The 25,839-nt window shown below is 36.3% G+C and overlaps 1 protein-coding gene across 11 annotated transcripts in view; it reads right to left on the bottom strand.

Moving 5' to 3' along the window:
• Positions 1-25,839, bottom strand: part of LOC144037781 (sodium bicarbonate cotransporter 3-like) — a 61,384-nt gene that overhangs the window by 24,095 nt on the left and 11,450 nt on the right. For 6 of the 11 annotated variants that reach the window (XM_077549547.1, XM_077549549.1, XM_077549542.1 and 3 more), the window contains 7 exons: positions 18,617-18,698; positions 16,029-16,178; positions 15,033-15,171; positions 14,314-14,474; positions 13,146-13,334; positions 10,514-10,897; positions 1,617-1,732 (listed from right to left, as the gene is read on the bottom strand). In XM_077549547.1, coding sequence (XP_077405673.1) covers positions 1,617-1,732; positions 10,514-10,897; positions 13,146-13,334; positions 14,314-14,474; positions 15,033-15,171; positions 16,029-16,178; positions 18,617-18,698 — 1,221 coding nt within the window. The remainder of the gene's footprint in view (positions 1-1,616; positions 1,733-10,513; positions 10,898-13,145; positions 13,335-14,313; positions 14,475-15,032; positions 15,172-16,028; positions 16,179-18,616; positions 18,699-25,839) is intronic. The other 5 variants (XM_077549551.1, XM_077549546.1, XM_077549554.1 and 2 more) reach the window with 3 other exon arrangements.

Below are 25,839 nucleotides of genomic sequence, written 5' to 3' on the forward strand. Positions count from 1 at the left end.
ACAGACAAAATGGCCGCCCCCTGAGATGGATAAAAACAGCTGGATTTGGCAGTTTAACTCATATTCCATTAACACAATATTAACATAATACCATATTTAGACCAGTGGGGCTGCATAGAACATATTACAACATATTTAAAAAAATATATATATATTTCTTTAAATGTTGGGGGGTTGACTTCCCTTTTAAATCAGAATAAAAGTTGGGACAATAATCTGTAGATGTTTTGACTGTGACCGACTGTCCCCAAATATACTGCATTTCCTCATAATGGTTGTGGTTTAATTTACTGTAGTTATCTAGTTGGGTTAAGATGTTTATCATGTTGGAGGCCTTGACTCATTGAGACATTTTCAACCGCAAAGAAGATAATATTTTGTCTATAATTAATGTGATAACTTCATTATTTTTAATGAACAATTAATGTATTGAAAAATTTATTTTAACACCTGCTGTCAACTGAAGATGACATCACCCATGAGGTAACAACCAATCATGGCTCAGTTTGCTGACCAAACCCAGAAAACAGGTGGGCCATGATTGGTCGTTTCCTCAGCATGCGTGATATCGTCTTATTGTACATGAAAAAATATAATGAAGTTATCAAATTAACTTTTTTACTGCTGAAAATGACTCGATTATCCCTTTAAAGCTTCTAAACTTTGAGTTTACTGAAAAGCTATACTACGGCGGTGTATTAGGGCCGTGTATAATTTATTACATTTTTTTCAGGGGTAATATAAAAAGACTCAGAAAATTATGAGAAATGCACGTAGCGTACTACTCGGATGTTTGTGGCCGATACTTTTCGGTCGGGTTTTCAAATAAGGAGATAGTAAAATAATTTGTTAAAATGTCCATTTACTTGTACATTTTTATGTTTCTAGAACTATTATTTACACATTAGAATATTACACCCACCCCAGTTTGGCTTTAGGCCACAGTTTGGCTTTAGCCCCTGATGCTAGCTAGCTAACTCCCTAGCAGGTAAACAAGCACCATGGGAGCTAGCTAGGAAACTAGCTAGCTAGCACCTGGGGCTAAAGCCAAACTGTGGCAGTTTTTTTTTACTTTCTGGATCTGGATTTGCCACCTCTGAATTCCAGCACAACACCCAAGGCCACTATTTGAGGAAATACAGCATTTTAAATGAAGTTGATATGATATGAATGAAACCCAACTTTTTTTCACACAGAGTTGTAGATTGACACCTGCAGAGTACTGAGCAAAGATAGTCCAAAGCTGTGAAGCATTTCCTGCCATGGCACTTAAATATCTTTTGTGTTCAATGGCAGTCTGTGCCTCCGTCCCTCTTTTTACACCGTGTGACTCATAAACAATGCACCTTATTTTTGGAAGACGTAATGGGTGGTTGTATAATCCACTAATGGCAGCTTTCATGCAAGCTTGCCAACTTCATGGAGGAGGAACAGAAATGGTGAAATGGAGATCATGCAAAGCAAAACCATTTCCAAAATGTAGCTTCACTCAGCTTAAAAGGAAAACTGTGATGCTCCCTCGTAATAGAGGAATTGTCAACACATGACATGTAGTCATCATCATGGCTCCTAGCACCATGGCAGACTCTCTGTGCTCAGCACTATGGTTAGGTTACCTTGCTGAAGTCGACACTGCTGCTTTCTCTACTGACCCCAACTTTGGAAGGCCGCCTCTCCACTGCCTTTTCACTGTCCAGGTAGTTCGGAACTGAGTTGGGATGAACGAGTGGTCCTGGTAGAGAAGAGGTGTGGGGACAGGTAATAGAGACTGTGTGAGAACATAAGATTGTTTGAGCAGAGCTGTGAATGTGACTGTGACCTAACAGTACATCTTTAAATAAACTGTCATTCACACTATGTTCTTTTATTCTAGTTATTTCACTGCACTTTTAATGGCTCAAGCGGAAATTCAATTGACACTTTGATGTGCATTTTTTGTAGCACACCACACAAAAAGGTAGACCACACACATGCAGGTGATTTACTGTATCTTTCTCTGAACTCATTTAACCCCTGTTCATACCTGGTATTAACAATCGTATGCAGATCCCAAATTGTACCAACCGTTATAACTCTTAACATTTAATAATTGGTAGGGGTGTCAAAATTAGTGCGTTAATTTTGAATTAATTTAAAGTTCCTTTGATGCCACGACTTTTTTTTTTTTATGTGTGATTAATGACCGCCCCTTAATTGGAAACCTGTACTGGGGGAATTTCAGTCGCAATGCAGCAGACACATCCACGTCAAAATTGAGCAGTACTAAATTTAATAATAATGCATATATTTGTGGAAACTGGGATCAAGTTGTATTTTACAATTTTAAAAATGTGCAGAATTTCACAAGTTACTTCGTGTTAAAGATTAGATAGCTCTTAATATGAAAATAAAAAATGCACTGAGCTGTCACCAAAGCCTTACAAATGCAATTATGCCATCTAGTAGCAGAAAAATGACCTCAACACAAAACAATATCACATTTGTTTTTACAGTATAGTACATCTTTTTAAATTTAACTCATTTTTTTGAATTATTATTAAATTACTGTATCAATGACTACAAGATACAGCCATACTTTTATTACACTCTAAAAACAGTTGGGTAAATAAATAACCCAAGTATGGGTCAAAAATGGACCGATCCTCTACTTGGGTCAATTTGACCCAACTTTGAGTCAATAAATGGGCCTTTTAGTGTAAAACCACTCATAAATATTAGTCAGATCCTTTACTTGGGACAAAAAAAAATGGGTTATTTTGTATAAAACAACCCAGATTGAGTCAAATTGACCTATTAAGTGAATCGGTCCATTTTTGATCCATAATTGGGTCATTTTTGACCCAACTGTTTTTAGAGTTTAACATTTGTTTCCACTTTTATGTTAACAAGAGGATGAAAACTTAGGAAAAAAATATTTTATTGTACATTTTGAAAATATATCAAATTTGCGATTAATCGTGATTTAACCTTTGAAGTCATTCGATTAATTATGATTAAAGAATTTAATTGCCTGGCACACCTAATAAGTACTGTATTACATTATAAAATGCCGACTAAAGAACAAGTCATTTCATCAAAATGTTAACATCAAACCTTTACCGTACAGGAAATATTTTATATGATGAATAATGATAGTTTGACTGCAAATATTTGTGTTACTATAGAATAAACACACATGCTAGCCATAATAATGCTATGCAATAGCAAATCATGCAACCATCACTCAACAACAGCATGGATGCTTGCAACTTCACATTGTATGAATAATAGCTGTGTGATCGTGACACTTCACCTTTTTTGTGATGATACGGACACAGGAAACGCTAGCACTTCAGTTAACATGCGGCTAGTTATGAATGTGAAATGTAATGTCCACACAGAATGGCGATAATGTCCACACAGAATGCGTTATACTATTCTGCGTATGTCACCTAAGTGACTAAGTCAGAGCCCATGTTTCCATTTCTATTTCTAGCAACTACCTCAGCACATGTCGGTCATAAAAACTAACACCAAAGTCATCCACAGCTAAGTCCAACTATTAAGTGTAAACGTGTCATTTATTCAAGCGTGCAATTCATAACCCTGAACTAAAAGTACACATGGACAAATCTGTTGGTAACCTTCTGTTAAAAAATCAGAAACCCTCACTGCTCACGGAAAAAAACTTGAATGTGATGAAAGCGGCCATAAAACGTCTGGTAGAATGTCCTTGTGAAAGATACAATAAGTTTGGACTAGCTTTTTAGCAAGTCACGTGAGCTCTATATTTACACATCAAGCCTAGTACTGTATCAAAAAGCTTGATTTGTCATGGTTCCTCCAACATTAACTCATTTGCTCCCAAAAACTTATAAATACGTTCTATTTTAAATATTTCTATGCTCCCAAAAATTATTATTATAAAAAAAAATATTTATACGTTTTGTATGTTTTTTTTTATGCTAGAGCATACAGAAGGATTTGATGTAGCCTCTGAACTGAAGCGGGTGATTGAAGCAATGGTAGTTATTACAAAAAGCGGCTATCAGGTGGCAGCAGAGTATAAGAGATCAGCCAGGGCCATGTTGCAACAAGCTCTTTTTGACAGTGTTTTCAACAGGTTTGTAAATTATGATTAAATTTAGCTATATTCTAATGCTAATTCCTGCGAAAGGGAAACAGAAATATTTTTTTTTTTCCTGATGAAAGAAGATACTCTAATCTTTCTTTTGGTAATATTTTATGAGCCATGCAAAACCAGTCAAAATCCAGTAAAATAGCCGGGAGCGAAGGGGATTGCGTCAGGGAAAATGGCTGAATGGCCAAGTACAAAACATTGGAATTATAAAACGGCTTCTATGAGCCTGACCGAAAAACTTGTTGAACACCTTTAGAAGGAGCTGAAACATGCAATCAGGAGAGGGCTCTTTTCAAACCGGAGACAGCTGAAGGAGTTTGCTCACAATTGGTTAATTTACAGTATTCTCCATCTGTTCTTACTTCTGTCAAGTTCTTTCAGGGACTATTTTCTTCCATAAAATAAGTGTCTGTGTTTGTAGATGCTGGGTAGATGTGACTGGTGAACAGGAGCCTGATTGCTCACATACCCGACAAAGCCTCTTGGAATAAGAGAGGGATTAGCCTAGGTTGCATCCGCTAAAAGGTCATCATTCAGGAAGGCTAAACCGTGGAATGTTCACCCACACCAACCTTTTCAGAAGTGATGACTCAGCAAATCTATGTTAAAATTCATAACTGAAATTGGTCAGACTGCACCGGAAGACTTAGGACTGTCTTTACAAAAATTGACTTGATTGCACGTTTATCTAGTCATGTCAATGTCACTAATAAGATTTGATAGAATATAAACTGTATGAGCTACAGTCTCAATAGTAGTACTCTAGTATAAAAAAATAAAAATAAAATAAAATAAAAACATCCGATGCAAAGTCCCACTGTTCAGTTACAATAATCTACTTGTACTTGTATTGTGAAAAAAAAGTGGTATCAAACATCCCTAATTATAGAGTGAATGATATGAATGAACAAAGATTCAAAACATACCAATAATGTGTAAATGTTTTTAAATCCATGTTAACTCATTCACTCCCAGCCATTTTCACTAAAGCAATTTTCCGCAATTAGCATTAAAATATAGCTAAATTTCATGCAATTTTTTTTGCAATTGCTACCATTGCTTCACCCGTTCTCTGCAGTTCAGAGGCTGCATCAAAGCCTTCTGTATAGCATAAAAAAAAAAGTACAAGGGACAGTTAAAACATTTAAAATAGAACGTATTTATATGTTTTTGGTAGCAAACGAGTTAAAAGTATGCTCTTTTCCCATACCTATGATTAGGGTCTTTCAAAGTATTTTTAAAATCATCTTTTGGGGTCTCTTTTTCTGGGGGCAAAAAATGAGTTCATAGGATTTTACAGTACTCGAAACCCGTGCCGCCGTCTTTTAGACAAGCCATACAGCCAAACTACCGTAGGTATTTCGCTGTCCAGCACTCCACTAAGTATACAGTAATGCGGTCAGCTATTTACAGCCTTAAACTTTCACCAAGGCACACTAATTAGACTAATGATTACAGCATGTTAATCCCATTCAAGTGATGCAACCCCCTCACCGAAGTAAAGTCGCATGCCCCTTGGGGGAACAAAAAAAGTATACAACCTCCTTGAAGAGGATACAATTACAGAAGCTTAGCAGCTATAATAAGATGGCCCTTTCACACAACCTCTCAGGTTCAACAAGTGATAGCTTGTACCGGTTTTCCATACTTTGATATGGAGTCCCAAAATGAGACACCTACACACGCAGACATCTAATAATAAACTAACAAGGAGGGAATTTAAAGTCTCTCTTGGCGCAATCATGATTGCTCGCATAAAACCACCAAAGCCTCTGAAGTGTGTGCTGAAATGCGTTGGCTGCACACATCACACTCAGCTGAGTGGGTCAAAGTATGCCCCAAAAAAATGATAAGGTGCTGATGTAAATGATGCAATCCTGTGTGGGAACTCTGTCTGCTGACGAAACGCGATTAAAGGGTAAAGATTTGGTGTCAATTTATACAACAAACAAAATAAAAACACTAGGGCTTATCGGTGTCAATAGTTGGCATTTTGATGAATATATACTGTACTATATATACACTTGCGACTGTAGTGAATTTTGGGCTTTCGTCAGGGTTGGCAAAATGTTGCAAAGATGTTTTTCTTGTTGCTAGTGTTAATTTTATCCACCATTTTTAAATTTAGTCTCCGTTTTAGTCGAGTTTCAATCACGCTGGTTAGTTTTTATCATAGTCAATCTCATCCCATTTTTATTTAGTTAACTTTTAGTCTTTATTTTAGTCTAAGAAAATAATTTTATTTGTCTAGTCTAGTGTATATATATATATATATATTAGAGCTGTCAAACGATTATTATTTTTAGATTAATCACATCTTAGAATTTTGATTAATCTTGATTAATTGCTTAATTAAAAAGGCTTTTTAGCAACATTTTTGCCTGCCAAATTTAAAGAGCACCTGTTATGTGTTAATGTTTTTGACATTTAATGTTAAGAGGACATCTTCAACATCTTTTGATCCACTGCACACGCTCATCCTTTTCTAATCAGTTAATTACTTGCATAATTTAAAACGGGGGAAAAAAATTACCCCAATGGTGTGACATGAACAAATATTCTGAATGTCATATGCACACATTTAATAAATGCTTTACTTTAATGCATGCGGTTATGTATACACAACCCGTGCTCCGCTATCAAAGGATAAACGATAATCTGTGGCCAAAATTAACAACTTTTTTGAAAAATAACTTTACACACAATTACAGTATATCAACAAGTGGCTATGGCTTCATCCTATGAGCTAGTAAATTAGCCATCATTAGTTAGCGGTCGGATTAACATTATTGTTAGAACATTATAGCCCTCGATTAATGTCATGTTATACATTAGTTTACTTTTCTTTCTTTTTTTAACCTTTCACATATTTTTAAGTGGGTGTGTCACATGACAGTGTCACAGTGACAGATTAGCAGAGGCAAGATTTTTCAAAATCCTATAATTTTCGCCTCGTTTTTGTTCATGATCAAAAATCTCCATACATTTTAGTCCAGTTTTTAATAATTGAAGTACATTTTCGCCTCGTCTTTATTAGTCGACGAAAATGCATACTGATTTAGTCCCAGTTATTGTTTAGTAATGAAGGTTTTAGTCACATCACATTTTAGTCTAGTCTAGTGAAAAATGTGTGTTGACGAAATTATTTTTGTTTAGTTTTCATCGACGAAATTAACACTACTTGTTGCAAAGAAATTTTGAACATGTTCAGACAATTTTTCATCATTTGCGAACATCTTTGGAAACCTTTTACAAACCCTGACGGAAACCCCAAATTCACTAAGTTTGCAAGAATTTGTCGCTCATTGATCTTAACAGATTAATTTAAAACTGGGTTAAATTCAGAGAACTTTTTGTTAATGTATTAATTTAAACTTTCACTTTATAAGAGATGCTGCCATATGCCAATGCTGCTGGGAATTCCATGCAACGAAAATAATTGAAAATTTAACATTTCAGTTAGGTTTTTTTTTGTTTTTTGACAACTGTCTATTGTCTATGTTTAAGTTAAAAGAAAAAAAATACCTTTAACAAATATGCTCAATGGCATTTCAACAAAGTCAAGTTTTTTTTAACGTTACCATTTTCTGTTTTACTGCAATTAAATATCGGCTCCAAATATCGGTTATCGGCCTCCTTGACTAGGTATATTTGTTATCGGTAGACAAGTTAGTCTATCAATAAAAAAACTCAATCGCACAGCAGTACACCTCAACAATAGACTATATTTTAGTTAGACAGATGGTAAACGGAATAAAAAAGTCATTTCAACCCTACTGTCAGACACCAGAATGACATGTTTTCCCAAATGCAGAGTTGCAATCGACCAAAGAAACAACAGCAAGATGTTTCTGTGAGTGATAACTTGAAATAGATAAACTTCTAACACCCCAAGCTATGACCCAAACAGAGGAAATTATAATGATACGTCAAAACACCTTTATTATCGCAATAAAATCAATCCTCTAAAAAGTATTTAATCAAGCTAATTGATCTTTGGAGATACCCAATAGTCAGTCACATCAAGTTACCCAGCTGCTCTCTCAGCATAATTACTGTTTACCTCTTATTAAAATTTCTCAGATGAAACACCTTGACTTAAAAAAACGGTATCATGGGGCAAATAATTACATAAAATATCACATCACACATGAGGCAGAGAAGCATTTTCCGAGGGCAGCCATGACACCTCAACCAAAACGGTATGAACAAACTTGATCAAGCAAGACATGAAGGAATGACAATCTCGTGACTCTAGCTGGATTCTGAAGTATTCGGTTTAGGTGAACGGTATGGGATTTTTAATAGGTTTTAGGTGAACTAATGAATACACACTCACACACACATACACTTACTCACCGCATACAAAATAAAAATTAATTAAAAAATTAATAAAAATAAAATAAAAAGATAGCAATGATGATGACATGTTAAATCGGTAAAATTACCGAATTAACAATACTGAGCTCTCCAGAAAAAAAAAAAAGAAAAAAAAAGACATGAAGGAATGCTTTGAAAATGAGCAAGTGTTCAGAGGGTCTTAGGTGGCAGAAACCAGCCAGAGACTTGGGAAATAAAGAAAGAGAAGGAAAGCATACTGTAAACTAGTGATAGAGAGATTATGGGAAAGCATAAACCATGACATTTACACTACTGTGCAAATTTCCACGACTGGCTTTATTGTTTCAATGGACTTTTCAATATTCATCTAATAGGAATTAGCAGTGGTAGGACAAATAGTTAGCAAGACTACACAAAACTAGAGATGGAGGAGTACCAAAACCAAGTATCGATACCATGCCGACACCCATATACCTTATTCCAAGGTACAGGCACTTGCGACGGTGGCTGCTACCAATATCAGCTACTCTTGTGTTTGTTTTATGATCAAGAACGAGAAATGAGAAGAATAGAAAATTGCCGTTAATTTCATGCAATTTTAACGAACAATGCTATATAGGTATTATATAGGAAAATATCTGTCATTGTTTTGTTTTTGTTTTTTTTGGGGGGGGGGGGGGGGTTATGTATCAAAAGAATTAGTGTTGTCAGTATTTGCTATTGGTATACTCAAGAGTTGAGTACTCATACTGGTCTGAAAAAACTGGTATAGAAAATCCCTAAACAAAATTTAAAACAAAACTTTGTAAAAGGTTGGCATTTTAGCCAATTCGTTCGGTGATTGAAAAAAAAAAACGATTGTACAGTTTATTATTTTAAGAACTATTTAAAAGGAAAAAGGAGGTGAGCATTGTGATCCCGACTCAACCCATAGCAAAAAAAAAAAAAAGGCCAATCAAGGGAGCAAAACTTATGTTATTATTTATTCATTTCTCAAGTAAGACTTCAAAATAGAACTACATTTTTTTTGCTTTATTTTCTACCCAAACAGAGGAAGCCAGAGGTGCCAAATCCAGGTCCAGAAAGTACAAATCCTGCCACAGTTTGGCTTTAGCCTTAGGTGCTAGTTAGCTAGCTCCCTAGCTAGCTCCCATGGAGCTTGTTTACCTGCTAGGGAGCTAGTTAGCTCACACCCATGGTGCTCGTTTACCTGCTAGGGTGCAAACTCGGTAGTCTCGTTTACCTGCTAGAGAGCTAGCTAGCTAGCTAGCACCCATGATGCTCGTTTACCGGCTAGGGAGCAAGCTAGCTAGTTAGCACTAGGGGCTAAAGCCAAACCAGGCCAAGCCAGGGTTTTTACTTTCCGGACCTGGGTTTGCCACCTCTGGAGGAGGCACATGTTAAAAATAGTTATATGTAGTGCTGGGTTAATTTTTTTTAAATAATAATAATAAAAAAACTAATTTAAAAAATCGACATTGAATCGATTGTCCTGTTCAAGTGTAATATTGATTCATAAAACCATGAATTAATGATTTTAATATCTATTTTTTCCCCATGAATTAACAAGAAAATAGAATTTTAAAGGCTGATTTTTTTACCCTTTTCTTGACATTTACAAGTATTTTTTTTTACATTTATGAAAAACCTGACTTATTGCACTTTAAATATTCAGTATATATATACAATTATTGAATTAGAATTATGTAAACATTTTCATCTCATCCATGCTGGTGTCAATGTTTGTGTAACACATAAGTAATTATAACACGTTATTTTCATTAATAAATACATAATTTAACCAGTTACTTCCTCTGTCCTTGATATTTAAGAAGAATTGATGTTCCATAATTATGGTCACCCCAGCCTAGAAAGTTGCACAGTACTGTAAATGACTGTTAGCGAAGGAGCAAGGATGCCTCACAAAGTGAGCTTTGTCATGGGTAAATGATGAGATGGCCGCAAAGTTAACAGGAAGCAGAGCTTTCATGCTAGTGCTAGTGTTTTCTGATCAAGCTGTGACTCACACTGGCAGGCTACACAGATATTTGCCTTCTAAGGGCAGCTGCTCAGATCCCTGGGATGCACAGGATGATTGCCGGCTGAGCTGAGGCAGCGCTGCCTCTTCCTCCGTCCAGTTTGCTGGCTCGTCATCCTTGGGCGGAGATACCACCACTTCTGGGATGCTATGAGGGCCAAAGGCGGCTCCGTGTGTGCGCGGGGGGCTTGGGACGGCACGCCGAAAGGACGCGGGGGTACTTTGAGGGGTGGTGTGGGGAGATGGGCCTGGGAGTCGCCCCGTGTTGGAGGAAGAGGATGGTAGGAGGTGGTTGAGTAGGATGGAAACTCTGGACTCTCGTCTCTGCGGCAGGTTGGAGGCAGAAGCGGCTGCTCCTGGCTTGTGGAGGGAGAGACGTGAAGAGGAAAGGCCCTCTCCTAATAGAGGATACAATGTAAGAAAAGGGAAAAAGAAGGCAGGGAAAGGAGAAAGAGGAATAAGGGATGGAGCAGATAGAAAACATGAGAAGTCCAAGTAGGGCCCGGCCGATTGTTGGCCTTCAAACATCAGTCAAAACAATCGGCCGATAGAGCCAAATAGCCAATTATTTTCCCCTTAAAATGATGTTGAAGTTTCCGACGCTGTGAAAGTACCCTGGATGCACCATTTTGCTTAGCTGTTTAATGACATCCCAGTTGGAGGTAACTGTAAAACTAAACATACGATCTTAAGAATTACATCCACTGTATATTTAGATATAAAACATTTTGAAAACATCGCTAGCCTAGAGCTAATGATAAAAACAAAGGGAGGATCCCATTCAAATCCTAACATGAAGTTAGCATAAACTTTTGGTTTTTCCTTCAAATAACGAATATCCACACACAAATGTGGGAACACATACCCACAGATGAGACACACAAAGGCACAAATTCTTCCCAATGTGTGAAAAACGAGTTATTTTAATATAATTAAATCACAACTTTCTTCTGTACTCACTTTAAGTGTGTACGCCATGGATGAACGGCACCACACTGCCCCCAAGAGGCCAAAACACACAGAAGTCAGTAATTGTTCGTACTGTTTTGTTAGTTTCTATTATTTTAGTTTATTCTTATTTTACTTTCCTATTGTTTTATTCTGTCATTGTTCTTTCAAGTTATATTTAAAGTTGATAGGATTCAAAGATTTATTTTCTCAAAATTCAAGGATGCAAACATCCAAGGATTTTTTTTTTGTCTTACCCACATTTACACATGACATGGCACGAAATACAATCCCCCATGTCCCAGGTTAGCCCAGTAAGTCCAAAGACTTTTGAAAATAACACAAGATAAAAAATATATAAAAGAAAAAGGTTAATGCTTTACAGCAGTTGTAAACAAGTAAGAATGTTTTTATTATTGACACAAAGATTTAACTTAGTATAGTTCATGAAATGTTTTGATCACACGATGGACCTATTCAAAGCAGAGAATCTTAATAGCAAAGGTTTGTGTATAAGTGATACCCATTGAAAAGGAATAGGGGAGGGGGTAATTTTATGCATTATATATACATATTTAAATAATCGGCAATTGGTATTTTTTTCAGCCAAAAATCGGCATCGGCATTAAAAAATGCATATCGGTCGAGCCCTACCAAGTACATCAAAGGGATGATATCTGAAGGAGGCAGCCAGAAAAGGGTGAGCAGCAGGGACATAGCAGAAATGTTATTAGAGAGATTCACGCATGCATCAAGTGAGCAAATAAAAAAGTCCAGTGCAGAACACACTGAGAATGATTCAGTGAGAAAGGGAGGGGGTGTCCGCAAGGCCCAAAAACCTGTCTCATTCAAGCTCAGTCAGTCATGTGACTGGTTAGACAAAGCTTCAAATTGCATGCCAGAAAATACAATATCAGTGCAAATATCTGGAAGCAAACTCCCATTGCAAAACAGTCCAGAACACCTACCAATTTATCGGACTCACAGAATTTATTGTTGCCACTACAGCAAATTACCATCACCGAGAGACCTTATTTTGACCACAATCTTAAAATATTTTTCTAATACACCGTTGCAGCCATGCACTTGTTCAAAAAGGATTCAAGGTCAGGAATTCAAACCAAGCCATATAGATACAATAACTAGCACCCAGATTTCTCTTTCACTTTTGAAAACAAGACTTATTACTAGTGTTGTTCCGATACCGTTACCGGTATCGGCAGAGGCCCCGATACTGCACAAAAACAGTGGTATCGGCATCGGCAAGTACTAACAAGTAACATACCGATACTATAATTTCCGACGCTAATATAGGACTTTGGATACAGCATCTTGTGTTTTACTTGTGCACAACATTCACTGATGTGTGACGTGTTCATTGCATGTAGAATATCCTATTGGCCCTTGAATGCTCTGAACCAATGGCAGGGCAGCTTTTTCATGTTGAAAAAAACAACAACCCAGGTATCGGAACAGTATAGGCCGATACTACAAAACTGGGTATTGAAATCGGTATCGGGGGGCCAAAAAACGGTATCGGAACAACACTACTTTACTATTGCTTGATCCCTTGATGGTACTCACTTTTACCATCCACCTTTTATGCACGCGTTGAAAGATATAAACGTTGCATTTTTAGATATTTTCTTAATAATGGATCAAATACAGGAAAAAGAAAAGTGCACTGTAGAATCTCACCGTTTCTTTCAAGCAAGAGGGGGTCAGAATGTTTCTTGCCTATGTCAGCAATGGAGCGCACCAAAGGGATGCGGTTACTGAGTTTTCTCTCGTTCTGATGGTGGTGCTTCTTTAGCATAGCCTCACGCACCTTCGCCCGCAGGTCCTCCTTGAGCTGGCCCGACGCCACCATGCTATCTATCACCATGTCTGTATCAAGAAACAGCACATTACAACAAACCTTATTAAATCCAAATTTCCTCAAATAGTAGCCACAGGTGTTTTTTTACGGAAGAGGATTAGGGCTAGTGAAGAGGGAAAAAAAGGGTTGGCAGGATTCTCACTTTATTCTCAGAATTCTGACTCATCTACCAGAATTCTCACTTTAAAGTGGGAATTTTGAGATTAAAGTGAGAATTCTGATTTTGGGATGTAAAGTATGAATTTTGAGGAAAGTCAGAATTCTGACTTTACAGTCAGAATTCTGAGATTAAAGTCGAATTCTGACTTTAAATGTCAGAATTCTGAGATTAAAGTCGAATTCTGACTTTAAAGAGTCATAATGAACCAGTTCAGGGTGTACCCCGCCTACTGCCCGAAGCCAGCTTGGATAGGCTCCAGCACCCCCGCGACCCTTGAAAGGAAAAGCGGTCAAGAAAATGGATGGATGGATGGATGATGCCAACCTTTTTTTTTTCCTCTTCACTGGCCGAAATCCTCTTTTCAACTGTGGTGATTGCTAAGTGTTTATTTGAAGTATCGGTAAATCGGCGAGTTGCTCTTGATTGGTCGACGTAGAATCATAATTTTCGTTTTACAAGAATGGAATGTGTAATTCCCTCCTTGTGGCACTTATTTAAGTCCATCCTTCTTATGCCATATATTCTTACAGCACTGCCCCAAAAAGTTTATTGCACACTGTCCGCAACCTCTACACTGATTTTGTGACCAACAAAGCCCTGTAGTGATTTTAACATTTATCATCAGATGGTTGTAAGATTACTTTACTTTCAACAGAAACACGTATAACGGAGTCAGAGAGCAGAGGCCAGTATTTAAGGAAATATTGTAATACAGTAATAATAATAAAGTTTGACAATTAGAATAACTTGGTGGTGACATGCTAATGATTGTTTGCACTACATTCAACATTTAAACAAAAATAATGCAATGATAAAAGATGATCTACCAGCAATGTCCTCTATACTGTTGGCCCTCATATCCAGCATGACTGTGCCATTGAGGATGCAGCTACGCAGTTCAAACAAACTGTGCAGCGACAACGTAGCCACATAAGGTTTGCTCCACCTTTCCCCTCCATCTTCCACATCCTCTTCAAACTTCAGCCACCTGTAGACAAGTTTTAATTACAAAAATATGTATCTATGGTTGGTATTTAGTGCCATACATTTGGTATGGAAGAATATCTGAATATCTGTGATGTGTACTTTGCAGAGGTGGCAAATCCAGGTCCAGAAAGTTAGAACCCTGCCACAGTTTGGCTTTAGCCCCTGATGTTAGCTAGCTAGCTAGCTAGCTCCTGGGGCTAAAGCCAAACGGTGGCAGGGTTTTGGCCGGGTAACGTCAGGCTGCACTGATGTTAGTTAGCTAGCTTCACACCTGTGATTTGCAATCTCCATCTAAAGTTGATATAGCTGCCCAAGCTTACTTTGGCAAACTTTTGTTATGTATAAGAATATATGATTGTTTGATATCAGCTAAATCCTTCTTAGTGACACGTTTTCATTTTATTAAAAACAACAACAACATACATTGTTGTTTGTGTGTGCGGGTTTGTTTGCAGCCCCACAACTTCTAAACAGAGAATGGGAATGAAGACTCCATAATTTCCAGGACTACTGTGACATAACATTACAACAAGGTTTTCTTCAGATCTTTTAGTCTGACCTGGCAGTTTCCTTCCATTCAGTGGCACTGCCGTCTCGAAAGGACAGTTCATCCAACTCGGTGAAGAGGTCATGGGGAACATGCTCCAAGTCATCGTCCTCTGTGCCCAGAATGAATTGGACCCGCTGGGACGGCGTGTCTGTTAAAATAGTGGAAAAGGGAATTCACATATTCAGCAGTTTAATATCTCACTTTGGCAATATCTACATAAATCAATACTGTACATTCTGTCATACTGCCAAAATGTGAAAGCAACGAATTTATGATATTTTTGGAACCATACTTACAAAACAAAAGTACTTTACAATAATTTTAGATTATTAAAGTGGTCCACAACTTTTCTGACAATCTGCACTTGATTTTCATAAGAGGTGACAAAAAGCAAAGTGGTCCACACATACTGTACCCAGTCGGACCGTGGGAACAAATTATATATATTAAACCAGCCAACCTGAATGGTCTGCTTAATTCATGTGGAATTAGAAGTTCAAAAAGGTGTTTTGGACTTAATCCTTTGAGTGATTTGTGCATACCAAGTTAATAATTTGCAGTTAATACTCAATGAAGTGATCTGAGTCTACATTTTCTAAAACTCTTTCCACTAATTGAAATTGACTAGAAATTAATTCATGTAAAAAAGTTACTCTATGTCGTTAGTGTGTTTTTTCACAAGATGACGTGACTCTTGTGAGGATAAGAGGTTCAGATAATGAATGACTGGATGAAAACTACAAATACTGACCTCTACTGAGTTTATGTGGCTATTGACGAGTGAATTAAGGATCCAATATATATATATATATATATATATATATATATATATATATATATATATATATATATATATATATAACCAAGTTTGAAAACATGAATAAAATATATTTATTTTTATGTTCATGTAATACTAGCAATGGTAAAACTGATACTTTCCGACCAAAGTGCTTTGTGGACGTAGAACGTATGTGCATGACGACTGTTTAGGCTTTGTGCTCTAACCATAGGGGGGAGATTCTCTGTCGTCCTCCTTTCCGTCATCAGAGTCTTTATCCCTTCTCTTTCTGTGGTGCCTGTGTCCTCTGTGACGATGCCTCCGCTTGCTTTCCCTTCCAATAGGAACATGAACGCCTACATACACTGCTCTGTGGCCTAGAAAAACAATTTGTAAAGTACCATTAAAAGAAACTGCAGGAACAAAAGAAAAATCTCATTAACATGACAGAAAGAGGGATTAGGCATTTGACAGTAAATACAAATTTTAAATGATTAATAGTTGATTGAGACAATTTATTTAAAAGGTTAACTACCTCTCAAAAAGCTATTTCAGAAGGAAAAAAAGAAAAATCAAATGCCATAATTGGACCAAAATCAATCATTTATAAATATTGACAATGGATGCTGATTATTGAAAGACATTCTTTAACACTGAACACTAATTGACGTTTTTTTTTTAAATATGTATATTCAAGGGTTAATTAAATAGAATGTCCTGCAAAGCAGAGTTCAGTTGAAAAAATGATTTTACTTTTTGCAATTAGGCTGACTCCATCGCAACAATGCAAGGCCATTTTGCCATAAATATACAGGTGCTGGTCATAAAATGAGAATATCGAGGAAAAGTCAATTTATATCAATAATCTGTTTCACAAAGTGAATTTTTTATGTCATTAGTTCACCACACATTAACTCATTTGCTCCCAAAAACGTATTAATAAGTTCTATTTTAATTTTTTAAGTGTCTGTACCAAAGACGTATTTATAAGTTTTTTAAAAAATATATATTTTTATGCTGGAGCATACAGAAGGCTTTGATGCAGCCTCTCAACTGCACAAAAAAGTTGAAGCAATGGTAGTTATTACAAAAACGGCCAGAAAGTTTGCAGCAGAGTAGAAGAGATCTACCAGGGCCATGTTGAAAACAAGCTGATTTACCCACAATTAAAAGCAGATTTGTGAATAATGATGAAATTTAGCTATACAGTATTCTAATGCTAATTGCTGCAAAACGGGAACAGATAGAAATCTACTTTTTTCCTGATGAAAGAAGAGACTCTAATCTTTCTTTTGGTAGGTTCCATGTTTTTATAGCAATAGAACAAGTGCTGTCAAAGTTAAACTGTTAACTAATTAATTAATCACAAAACATTATTGCCTTAATCATGTTTTAACGCAGATTAATCACATTATTAATTTTGACCACAGATTTTGCTTTAGTGGACAGTGGATGTCTACATTAAAGGTAGCACAGGTAATAAACATAACTACATGCATTAAAGTATAGCATTTAATAAATGTTTGTGTATGACATTCAGAATATTTGTTCATGTCAAACTACTGGGGTCAAAAAAACAAATCATTTTAAATTATGCAAGTAAAGTAAAGTGGAGGATGAGCGTGTGCAGTGGATCAAAGAATGTTGAAAACGTTCTCATAACATTAAATGTTGAAAGAATTACCACATAACAGGTGCCCTTCAAATTTGGCGGGGAAAAAAGTATTTTTAATTAAGCGATTAATCAAAATTCTAAGATGTGATTAATCTGATTAAAAATGTAATCGTTTGACAGCTCTAAATAGAACACAATATTCTGTGGGCCTTGCAAAATCAGTCAAAATCCAGTAACAGCCGGGAGCGAAGGGGATAGCTTCAATGAAAATGGCAGGGAGTGAATGAGTTAAGTTAAATATTTGAAGCCTTTATTTGTTTCCATTTTGATGATTATGGCAGAAAGACCCAAAAATAAAATATCCGGTGCTTCACGAAATTGGAACATTGTGACAAAGCTCAACATTGTAGGCTCCCACTGTCCCAATCTTGTTAGCTGGTTAATGCAAAACAACTGTAGAGGTTTTCATGACTTAAAAGGTTGGGCAGAAAACCATAGGTCAGTGCTCAGAGCAATTGCCTTTCACCACGGAGAACCTGGGTTCAAACCCCACTTGAATCACATTTTAGTACATTCGATAGTTTGATACCAACTGACTATCATACCAGGGAATTGATTATAATTACTCTAAAATGATTATATCCCACTTTTGACAGATTACAGTTTAAGTTTTCTTTTTATTAATTTGTCATTTAACTATAGATAAAAAAAAATATTTTTCACATAATGTATCTTTCAATTTACTTAAGTACATGTATTCAAATCTTAGCATTCAGCTAATAGCATTCAGCACTTCAGCATTCCCATGCATTTTCCACAGAAATTGCACTTTGTCTAGTTATTTTTTGTGTCTTTCTACAATAATCATCAAAATTGAGACAAAAAGTCTTGAAATAGTTCACTTTGTGTGTGGTGAACTAATGTAACATGCAAGTTTCACTTTTTCAAACGAATTATTCACATAAATGGACTGTTCCTTGATATTCTAATTTTATGACCAACACATGTAGTGCAGAAACATTTAAGCACCATTAATCAGTTTGGAACTAATAAGTGCTTGGGTGAGCCATAGAGCAAAGGGCTTTGGAAGGTCAAAAACATTTTGGATGAAGGACTTAAGCAATGAGGTATTGAAGCCACATAACCAGATACATTTCTGAAAATACATAATAATCAGTCGTGTCTTAGTTTATGACTTACTTTCTAAGTCGTCCTTTTCATAATTTGTTTGAATGGTGAAGCTGCTCTTTCCATGGTCAACTATTGCCTCCTCATCTAGACCCTAGGAAAAAAGACAAAAGACAAATATGTTTTACAGGTCTAAATTCACCCAACCAAAGTGTGAACTTAATCTCAAAATTGATCCAGAAATCAGCCTAGGATTGTCACTGATGGATGAGCCAACATGCATACATCATGCATTCATTCATTTTCATCTTGACAGGCCATTATAGATTATCAGAGGTTTATGCAATGAATGAGAACACACATGGCAAAATTGTTTAAGTTATTTCCAAATGCTATGATGCAAGAATAATCTGTTAAATGCAGAGGTTTCGGCCAACTACATCCTCAAATATTCTGCAATAATATATACAGCTGGACACGATGGCCAATGCCTGAATTAGCTACCAAAGTCTCACCAGCATGCACAATTTAGGCTTGATTCAACAAGGTTAAAATCATCAGCTCTAAAACATTACATTCAATTTATATGGCTGGTGAGTAGAGCGTGACCGATATGGAATTTGGGGGGCTAATAGAGATATCAATATTGAAAAGTTCTTTATGCAGCCATGGGTGTTTGCAAATATTTAAAAAATAAATGCTGAAGCAAATGTGAATTTTTGGGGGGGACAATTTTAACTCATTTACTCCCAAAAACGTATAAATATTTATATGTTTTGGAATGTTTTTTTTATGCTAGAGCATTTGATGCCTTTGATGCAGCCTCTGAACTGAAGAGAATGTTTGAAGCAATGGTAGTTATTACAAAAACGGCCAGCAAGTGGCAGCAGAGTATAAGAGATCAAACAGGGCCAAGCTCTTTTTGCCAGTGTTTTCAACAGGAATGTGAATAATGATGAAACTTAGCTATATTCTAATGCTAATTGCTGCAGATAGAAATATACTTTTTTTTCCTGATGAAAGAAGAGATTCTAATCTTTCTTTTGGTAGATTCTATGTTTTTATAGCAATAGAACACAATATTCTGTGGGCCTTGCAAAATCTGCTAAAATCCAGTAAAACAGCTGGGAGCGAAGGGGGTTGCTTCAGTGAAAATGGCTCAGAGTGAATGAGTTAATAGTGGACAGGAAGGGTTCCTTAACTCTCTTGTAAATAAAGTGTCTTCTACAAGGTATGTAATCCCAACCTTCTTTGTACGGCCCTTCAATCCATGTCACCTACCCAGCTTTTAAGCAGTTTGAACCTTTGATTATATCCTCTTTACAGGAGATTGTGGGTCGCCTGAAGCCCTCAGGATCTTCTAATGACGCTGTCCCATTGCGCTTAGACAAAGAGGTTTTCCCTGTTTCACTGTAGGACCATCTGTTTTTCCTCATTAAAATACCGTTCTGTCTTCAGGTGGGGTTGCAAAAATGTGTTCAGTTGTTACACCTTTGAATAAAAAAAAAAAAACTTGGGTTTGAGCCTACTGTAGAATAATGGATATTCTCCCACTCAAAAGTTGCGATGATATCAACTTCAAGGGCTGGCTGGCTCAAATTTTATTTGAGGGGGTGCAAATCGAATGGAAGGGGAAATCGACAGGTGGATTGGTGCGGCATCGGCGGTGATCTATTTTAGTGTAGAAGGAGTCAAGCTCAAAAGGTGAAGCTCTTAATTTACTGGGTGAGCTACGTTCTTTAACCGAAGGTCACCTTTTGAGGTGAGAAATGTCTGAGTCTGGGCTTTCCTGCTTAGGCTTCTGCACCGTCAACCTGACCCCGTGAGCAAATTGATGGATTGAAGGATGGATTTAAAGACATACGTGCATGGAATTCTGGAAGCTTGTCAGCCTGTCAACGGTTGGAGTGAAGCCGTGTGTGCTTGAAGCGTAGTTCCAAACACAGCAGGATTATGGAACAGGGACTGTTCTTAGTCTTGTTTTTTGTAAAATACACCATCCACCCCCCGCCCCCAATATATGACTTATACTGTGCTCCGTACTTGGATGACTTACATTTTTTTTTCTTCATTATACTTTTTTTTTTTTTTTACTGGTGTGATATACTTCGAAATAGGGCTGGGCATTAAATCGAATTTATTCGATACATTTAAAAAAAAACAATTTGCTAAATCTTGAAATCGAGTTTTGTCTTGTGGATAAAAGCTGTTATTCTTATGTTCTGTCACAGCCAAATGTTTTTGTGAGTTGTACTTTTGCACAAGTGGCAGAATGCTGGATGGGTGATTTACAAGACATGTCTACAATAGCTACCAACTATGAATTTTAAGTTTATGTTAAAACTGATTTAGATTCAGTATACATTATTGTTGTCTGAACATTTTGCACAGGAATTGTTTTTGAATAAATTAAACCTTTAAATATGTTTGTTGGGTTTATTACATTAAAATTGATTAAAATTGTAATCATCCTGAATGACTGTGAATAAAATTTTTTGTTGGTAATGTCACCCATTCCTACTTCGAAGCAACTATTGTTCGAAGAATACAGTACCGGTGTACACTTAAAGTCTATTAACTCTTTTACTGCCAAAAACGTTAAATGACGTTTAGTAAAAACCTACGGAGGGCCGCCAAGGACGTTAAAAGACGTTCTCCAATTTTTTGGGGGGGGGGGAAACGGGTGGAGGAAAGCCTTGGCCAGCTGTGGTGAAAGTTTCAAGCAGATCTAGTTAGCCTAATGACTATTTGTGGCCCCTAGATGGCAGCAATGACTCTCTTTTGACAAGATTGGGTAGGCGTCAGTAGAAGACGCGAGGCGGAGCTAGAGGGGACAATGGCTGGGGAAGGGAAGAGAACATGGCGACCGGTTGCAAGCAGCTCACGCTCGAGCAGTTTTTTTCAAAGACGAAAAGCATCGACCAACGCTAAAGAGCACATTGATGACGACGATGATTATCATCGATGATGATGATGGTGACTCCGAGGTTGACGCCGAAGTTGGACAATCGAAGTGAAATGTATCTGTTGTGCAAATCCTGCTCCTTCTCCTTGCACGCAGGGCAGTGTTACAAAAAGAAAAACTGTATTTGAAACATCCACATAATTGTAAATAGTACCACAGTTGCACACATTTCTAAATAGTTTGCGAAATTGTTTTGTCAAATTGTTACACTGTTGAATGGAAATAAACGTATTTTGCAAACTAAAAACACTTTTTCATTGTTGGTGAAAGCGTTTTACAGAAGTAAAGCACTATTTAGGTGTTTGTAGCATCATTCATGGACAAAAAGAAGTGTACAATTCACTAGAGTGCATGAAATCACATCGTTTCACAAAAAGCCCCTTTTCTCCGCTTTTTGTTTCAAAACAGAGCATTTCGGTGAAACTAACCATTTTCTATTGTTAATTACTGAAGAACGGAATAGAAACAAACTTTTTTTTTCTGATGAAAGATGAGAGTTCAATCTTTCATTTGGTAGTATGTGTGTTTCCATAGTCCAAACACAACATTTTCTGTGGACCTTGAAAGATCAGTCAAAATGCTTAAATCGGCTGGCACCCACGACATCCCGTTTCTGAAAACGTCTGGCAGTCAGAGTTAAAAAAAAAAAAGTACTAAAAATAAACAAATGCTGAAAAGTAAATATAATATGTATAAAAATATATAGAAAATACTTAACATTTTTGTGAAATTTGTGGAAGAAACCATTCATTTGAAATTTGCCTCATGTCCACACATTTTTACAATTTAGTAATTGAGCAATTAAGCAACACAATAGCTGACAAAAAGCTTCATAAAAAAATAATAATAATCATACATTGTTATCAATGTACCACACTATACAGTAGGCAGGCTGAATTTTAAAACACAAGTGCAATTGACCGCTTAGCTAATATAAAGAGCTAGTATAAAGAAATACCGTATTCTATGCAATGGACTTTAATTTAATAAAATAACTAAATGCATATACAATCTTCAACTAAAGACGTATTATTATTATAAAGTGTGTCATTAGTGTTCTCTTGACTCCCTGCCCTGAAGTGTTGGGACATTCAGACAGCTGCAGAGAACCTGTATTTAGTTACTGCAGCGTGTGTGGCCTAAGTGGGTACATAACATATTCACATGGATGTCGCACCATGCTACAACCACAGAAAACATGGTGTGACCACATCATAACTTTACAAAACTTCCACCGAATCAATACAAATAAATAAAACATTAAGAATGAATGAAGAATTTTTTAACCTAATTCTGGTTACTTAATTCTGTCTGTTAGCGAGAGCCACTACATCGTGATAACTTACATTGATGTTTCTGCATTTGGCAATTTATTATTACATTATATTATTAGTATGGGATTTTTTTTAATGGGCTTTAGGTGAACTGATGAATACACACACGCTCGCACGCACACACACGCACATACAAAAAAAGGTGTGTGTGTGTGTGTATATATATATATATATATATATATATATATATATATATATATATATATATATATATATATATATATATATATATATATATATATATGTGTGTGTGGATATGTATATATATGTATATATATTTAAAAAAAAATGAGAAAAAAAACATTTTATTTTTTTATTTTATTTATTTATTTTTTTAAAAGGAGAGCAATGATGATGTCAAATCGAATGAACAATACTGAGCTCTAGAAAGAAAGAAAAAAAAAGATTTAACATTAATAAAAATTTAATTATACTCAATAATGTTTTAACCTGTAGACTAATGGCAACCCCCAGTCATACATTTAGCCAAGCACGACCTCCTATGTTGAGACATCGTAGGAGTGTCGGTAGCCTGTTTACGATATAGTCACACATGGTTTATAAATACCGCAGGATGACAGTGAGTGACCTAATGTTGGCATGGGCTGGCGGTAGATAAGAATGGACTCAATTAAGGATAAACAAAAGGAAGAGTTTAGCATGGGCGTTCGTGTGAACAAGTCCTGACCGACACTTATTTCATGTCAACAGCATTCTTCAACAAAAGGAATCAAATGTGCAATTATCTGGTCTCATTGAGAAACGGTGGTGCAACGCAATCCTATCCTTTCCATTCCTGCAGTCACTCACAGAGAAGTACTTGAGCCAACTGGGAAGGAATGCAAAACAAAAGGTGATGAAGGCGCATACTGAAAAGATACATGATACGTTGGCGTTATCACTACCACATCTTGGCCTCAATGTGCGAGTCACTACCACATGTACAATATACCACTACTTGCTTTCCATGTTACATTCCTGATCATGAGCCTGACTTAAATGACGATTCCCACATGTATTACCATAATCACTCTATTGTTAGAGTTAGGCCATCTGTGACTGTGTGTGCACTAGAAAGTGTGTGTTTTATGTTTGCATTCCTCTGAAGTGGATTTGCATAATGTGTGAAAGCACGCAAAAAAAAAAAAAGGCGGTATTTTACCTTCCTTACTACAGGTAAGTACATTTGTAAGGATGACTAAAAGTTGACTAAACTGTTCGTAGCTAACAACACAAGTACTGCAGGTGCTACCAAATTAAAAAAAAATATATATTTTTTTCCTGGGATTAATATTGGTGACAGACTGACCTAACCCCACCAATCAGTGCAAGTATGAATCACATGATACAATGTTTACATGCAAAGGATAAAGCTGGTTAAGAAAAAAATAATCTTTTTAGTCTTCTTAAGCACCTTAAAATTCCATTTACACAAACGTGTTTTTAGAATACAACATACATAACCGTTAATTACGCCTTCAAGTTTGTTAGGAAGTTCGGAACACTGTGTACATTTGTACAAAGTACAACGTAAGAACACATGATGCTCATATTATGGTTGGGAATAAACATGCAGTCTAGCAATTTGTAATGTATTGTAGTGCTGTCACTATCGATTAATCGACTAATCGGATTAATTTAAATTTTTCATTTAAGTGTATTAAAAAGACTCCCCCCCCCGATTACTGTTTATTAATAAGTCATTCGTGGTTAGTTCATATTTGTATATAGTGATTAAAAAAGGGGAGGAGGGGATCGATATTGTATTATGTTACCGGTTTGGTCATTGTTTTCCAAAGTGAAAACAGATGTTTGCAACTGTCTTATTTTGATTAAACACAGAAGTGTTAGTCTTCTTTCATGAAGGACTACAGAAATCAGGGAACAATTACTGGAAATTTTTGAATTAAAAAATGTCTCCAAACGATTATTCAATTATTAAAATAGTTGTCAATTAATCGATTAATTTTGACAGCCCTAATGTATTGAGCATCATTTAAATTATTCACTTTTCTGAAGTTCAAAATAATCATCTGTGTAATTGTGAAAATGTCCATTTAAAGACAGCTGCATTGCTTGAATGTAAATCCCATTATTATTGAATGTTTTATTTGTCAATCAGAAGTATGGATGGAATTAAATGTTTTCACTGAGACATATCTCACATTGTAGATGCATAGAAACAGCACTTGCGTGGAAATGTTCAGTTAATTTTATCTAGTTTTTAAAAAATGTATTAAAGTATTGCCTGAATTAAATCACTGAAAGGGACATTAACACTTTTTAATATAACCTCGGTATTTGTAAATGCATTTAACTCATTCACTCCCAACCATTTTCACAGTTTTACTGGATTTTGATTGATTTTGCAAGGCCCACAGAATATTGTGCTCTATTGCCATAAAAACATGGAACCTACCAAACGAAAGATTAGAGTCTCTTCTTTCATCAGGAAAAAAAAGTAATATTTCTGTTTCCGTTATGCATCAATTAGCATTCGATTATAGCTAAGTTTCATCATTATTCACAAACCTGTTGAAAACACTTGGGAAAAGAGCTTGTTGCAACATGGCCCTGGTTGATCTCTTATACTCTGCAGAATATTGTGCTCTATTGCCATAAAAACATGGAACCTACCAAACGAAAGATTAGAGTCTCTTCTTTCATCAGGAAAAAAAAATAATATTTCTGTTTCCGTTATGCATCAATTAGCATTCGATTATAGCTAAGTTTCATCATTATTCACAAACCTGTTGAAAACACAGGTGAAAAGAGCTTGTTGCAACATGGCCCTGGTTGATCTCTTATACTCTGCTGCCACCTTCTGGCCATTTTTTGTAATAACTACCATTGTATTAAGCAACCTCTTCATGTCAGAAGCTGCATCAAAGCCTTATGTATGCAGTCTTCAAGGGCCGCAGTCCTGCAGGTTTTGGAGGTTTCCCTCTTCCAACACAAGCTGATTCCAATCAACAGGATTATTATCAGGCTTATGC

The sequence above is a fragment of the Vanacampus margaritifer genome, chromosome 17 (assembly GCF_051991255.1).
Source record: "Vanacampus margaritifer isolate UIUO_Vmar chromosome 17, RoL_Vmar_1.0, whole genome shotgun sequence".
Classification (NCBI taxonomy): Eukaryota; Metazoa; Chordata; class Actinopteri; order Syngnathiformes; family Syngnathidae; genus Vanacampus; species Vanacampus margaritifer.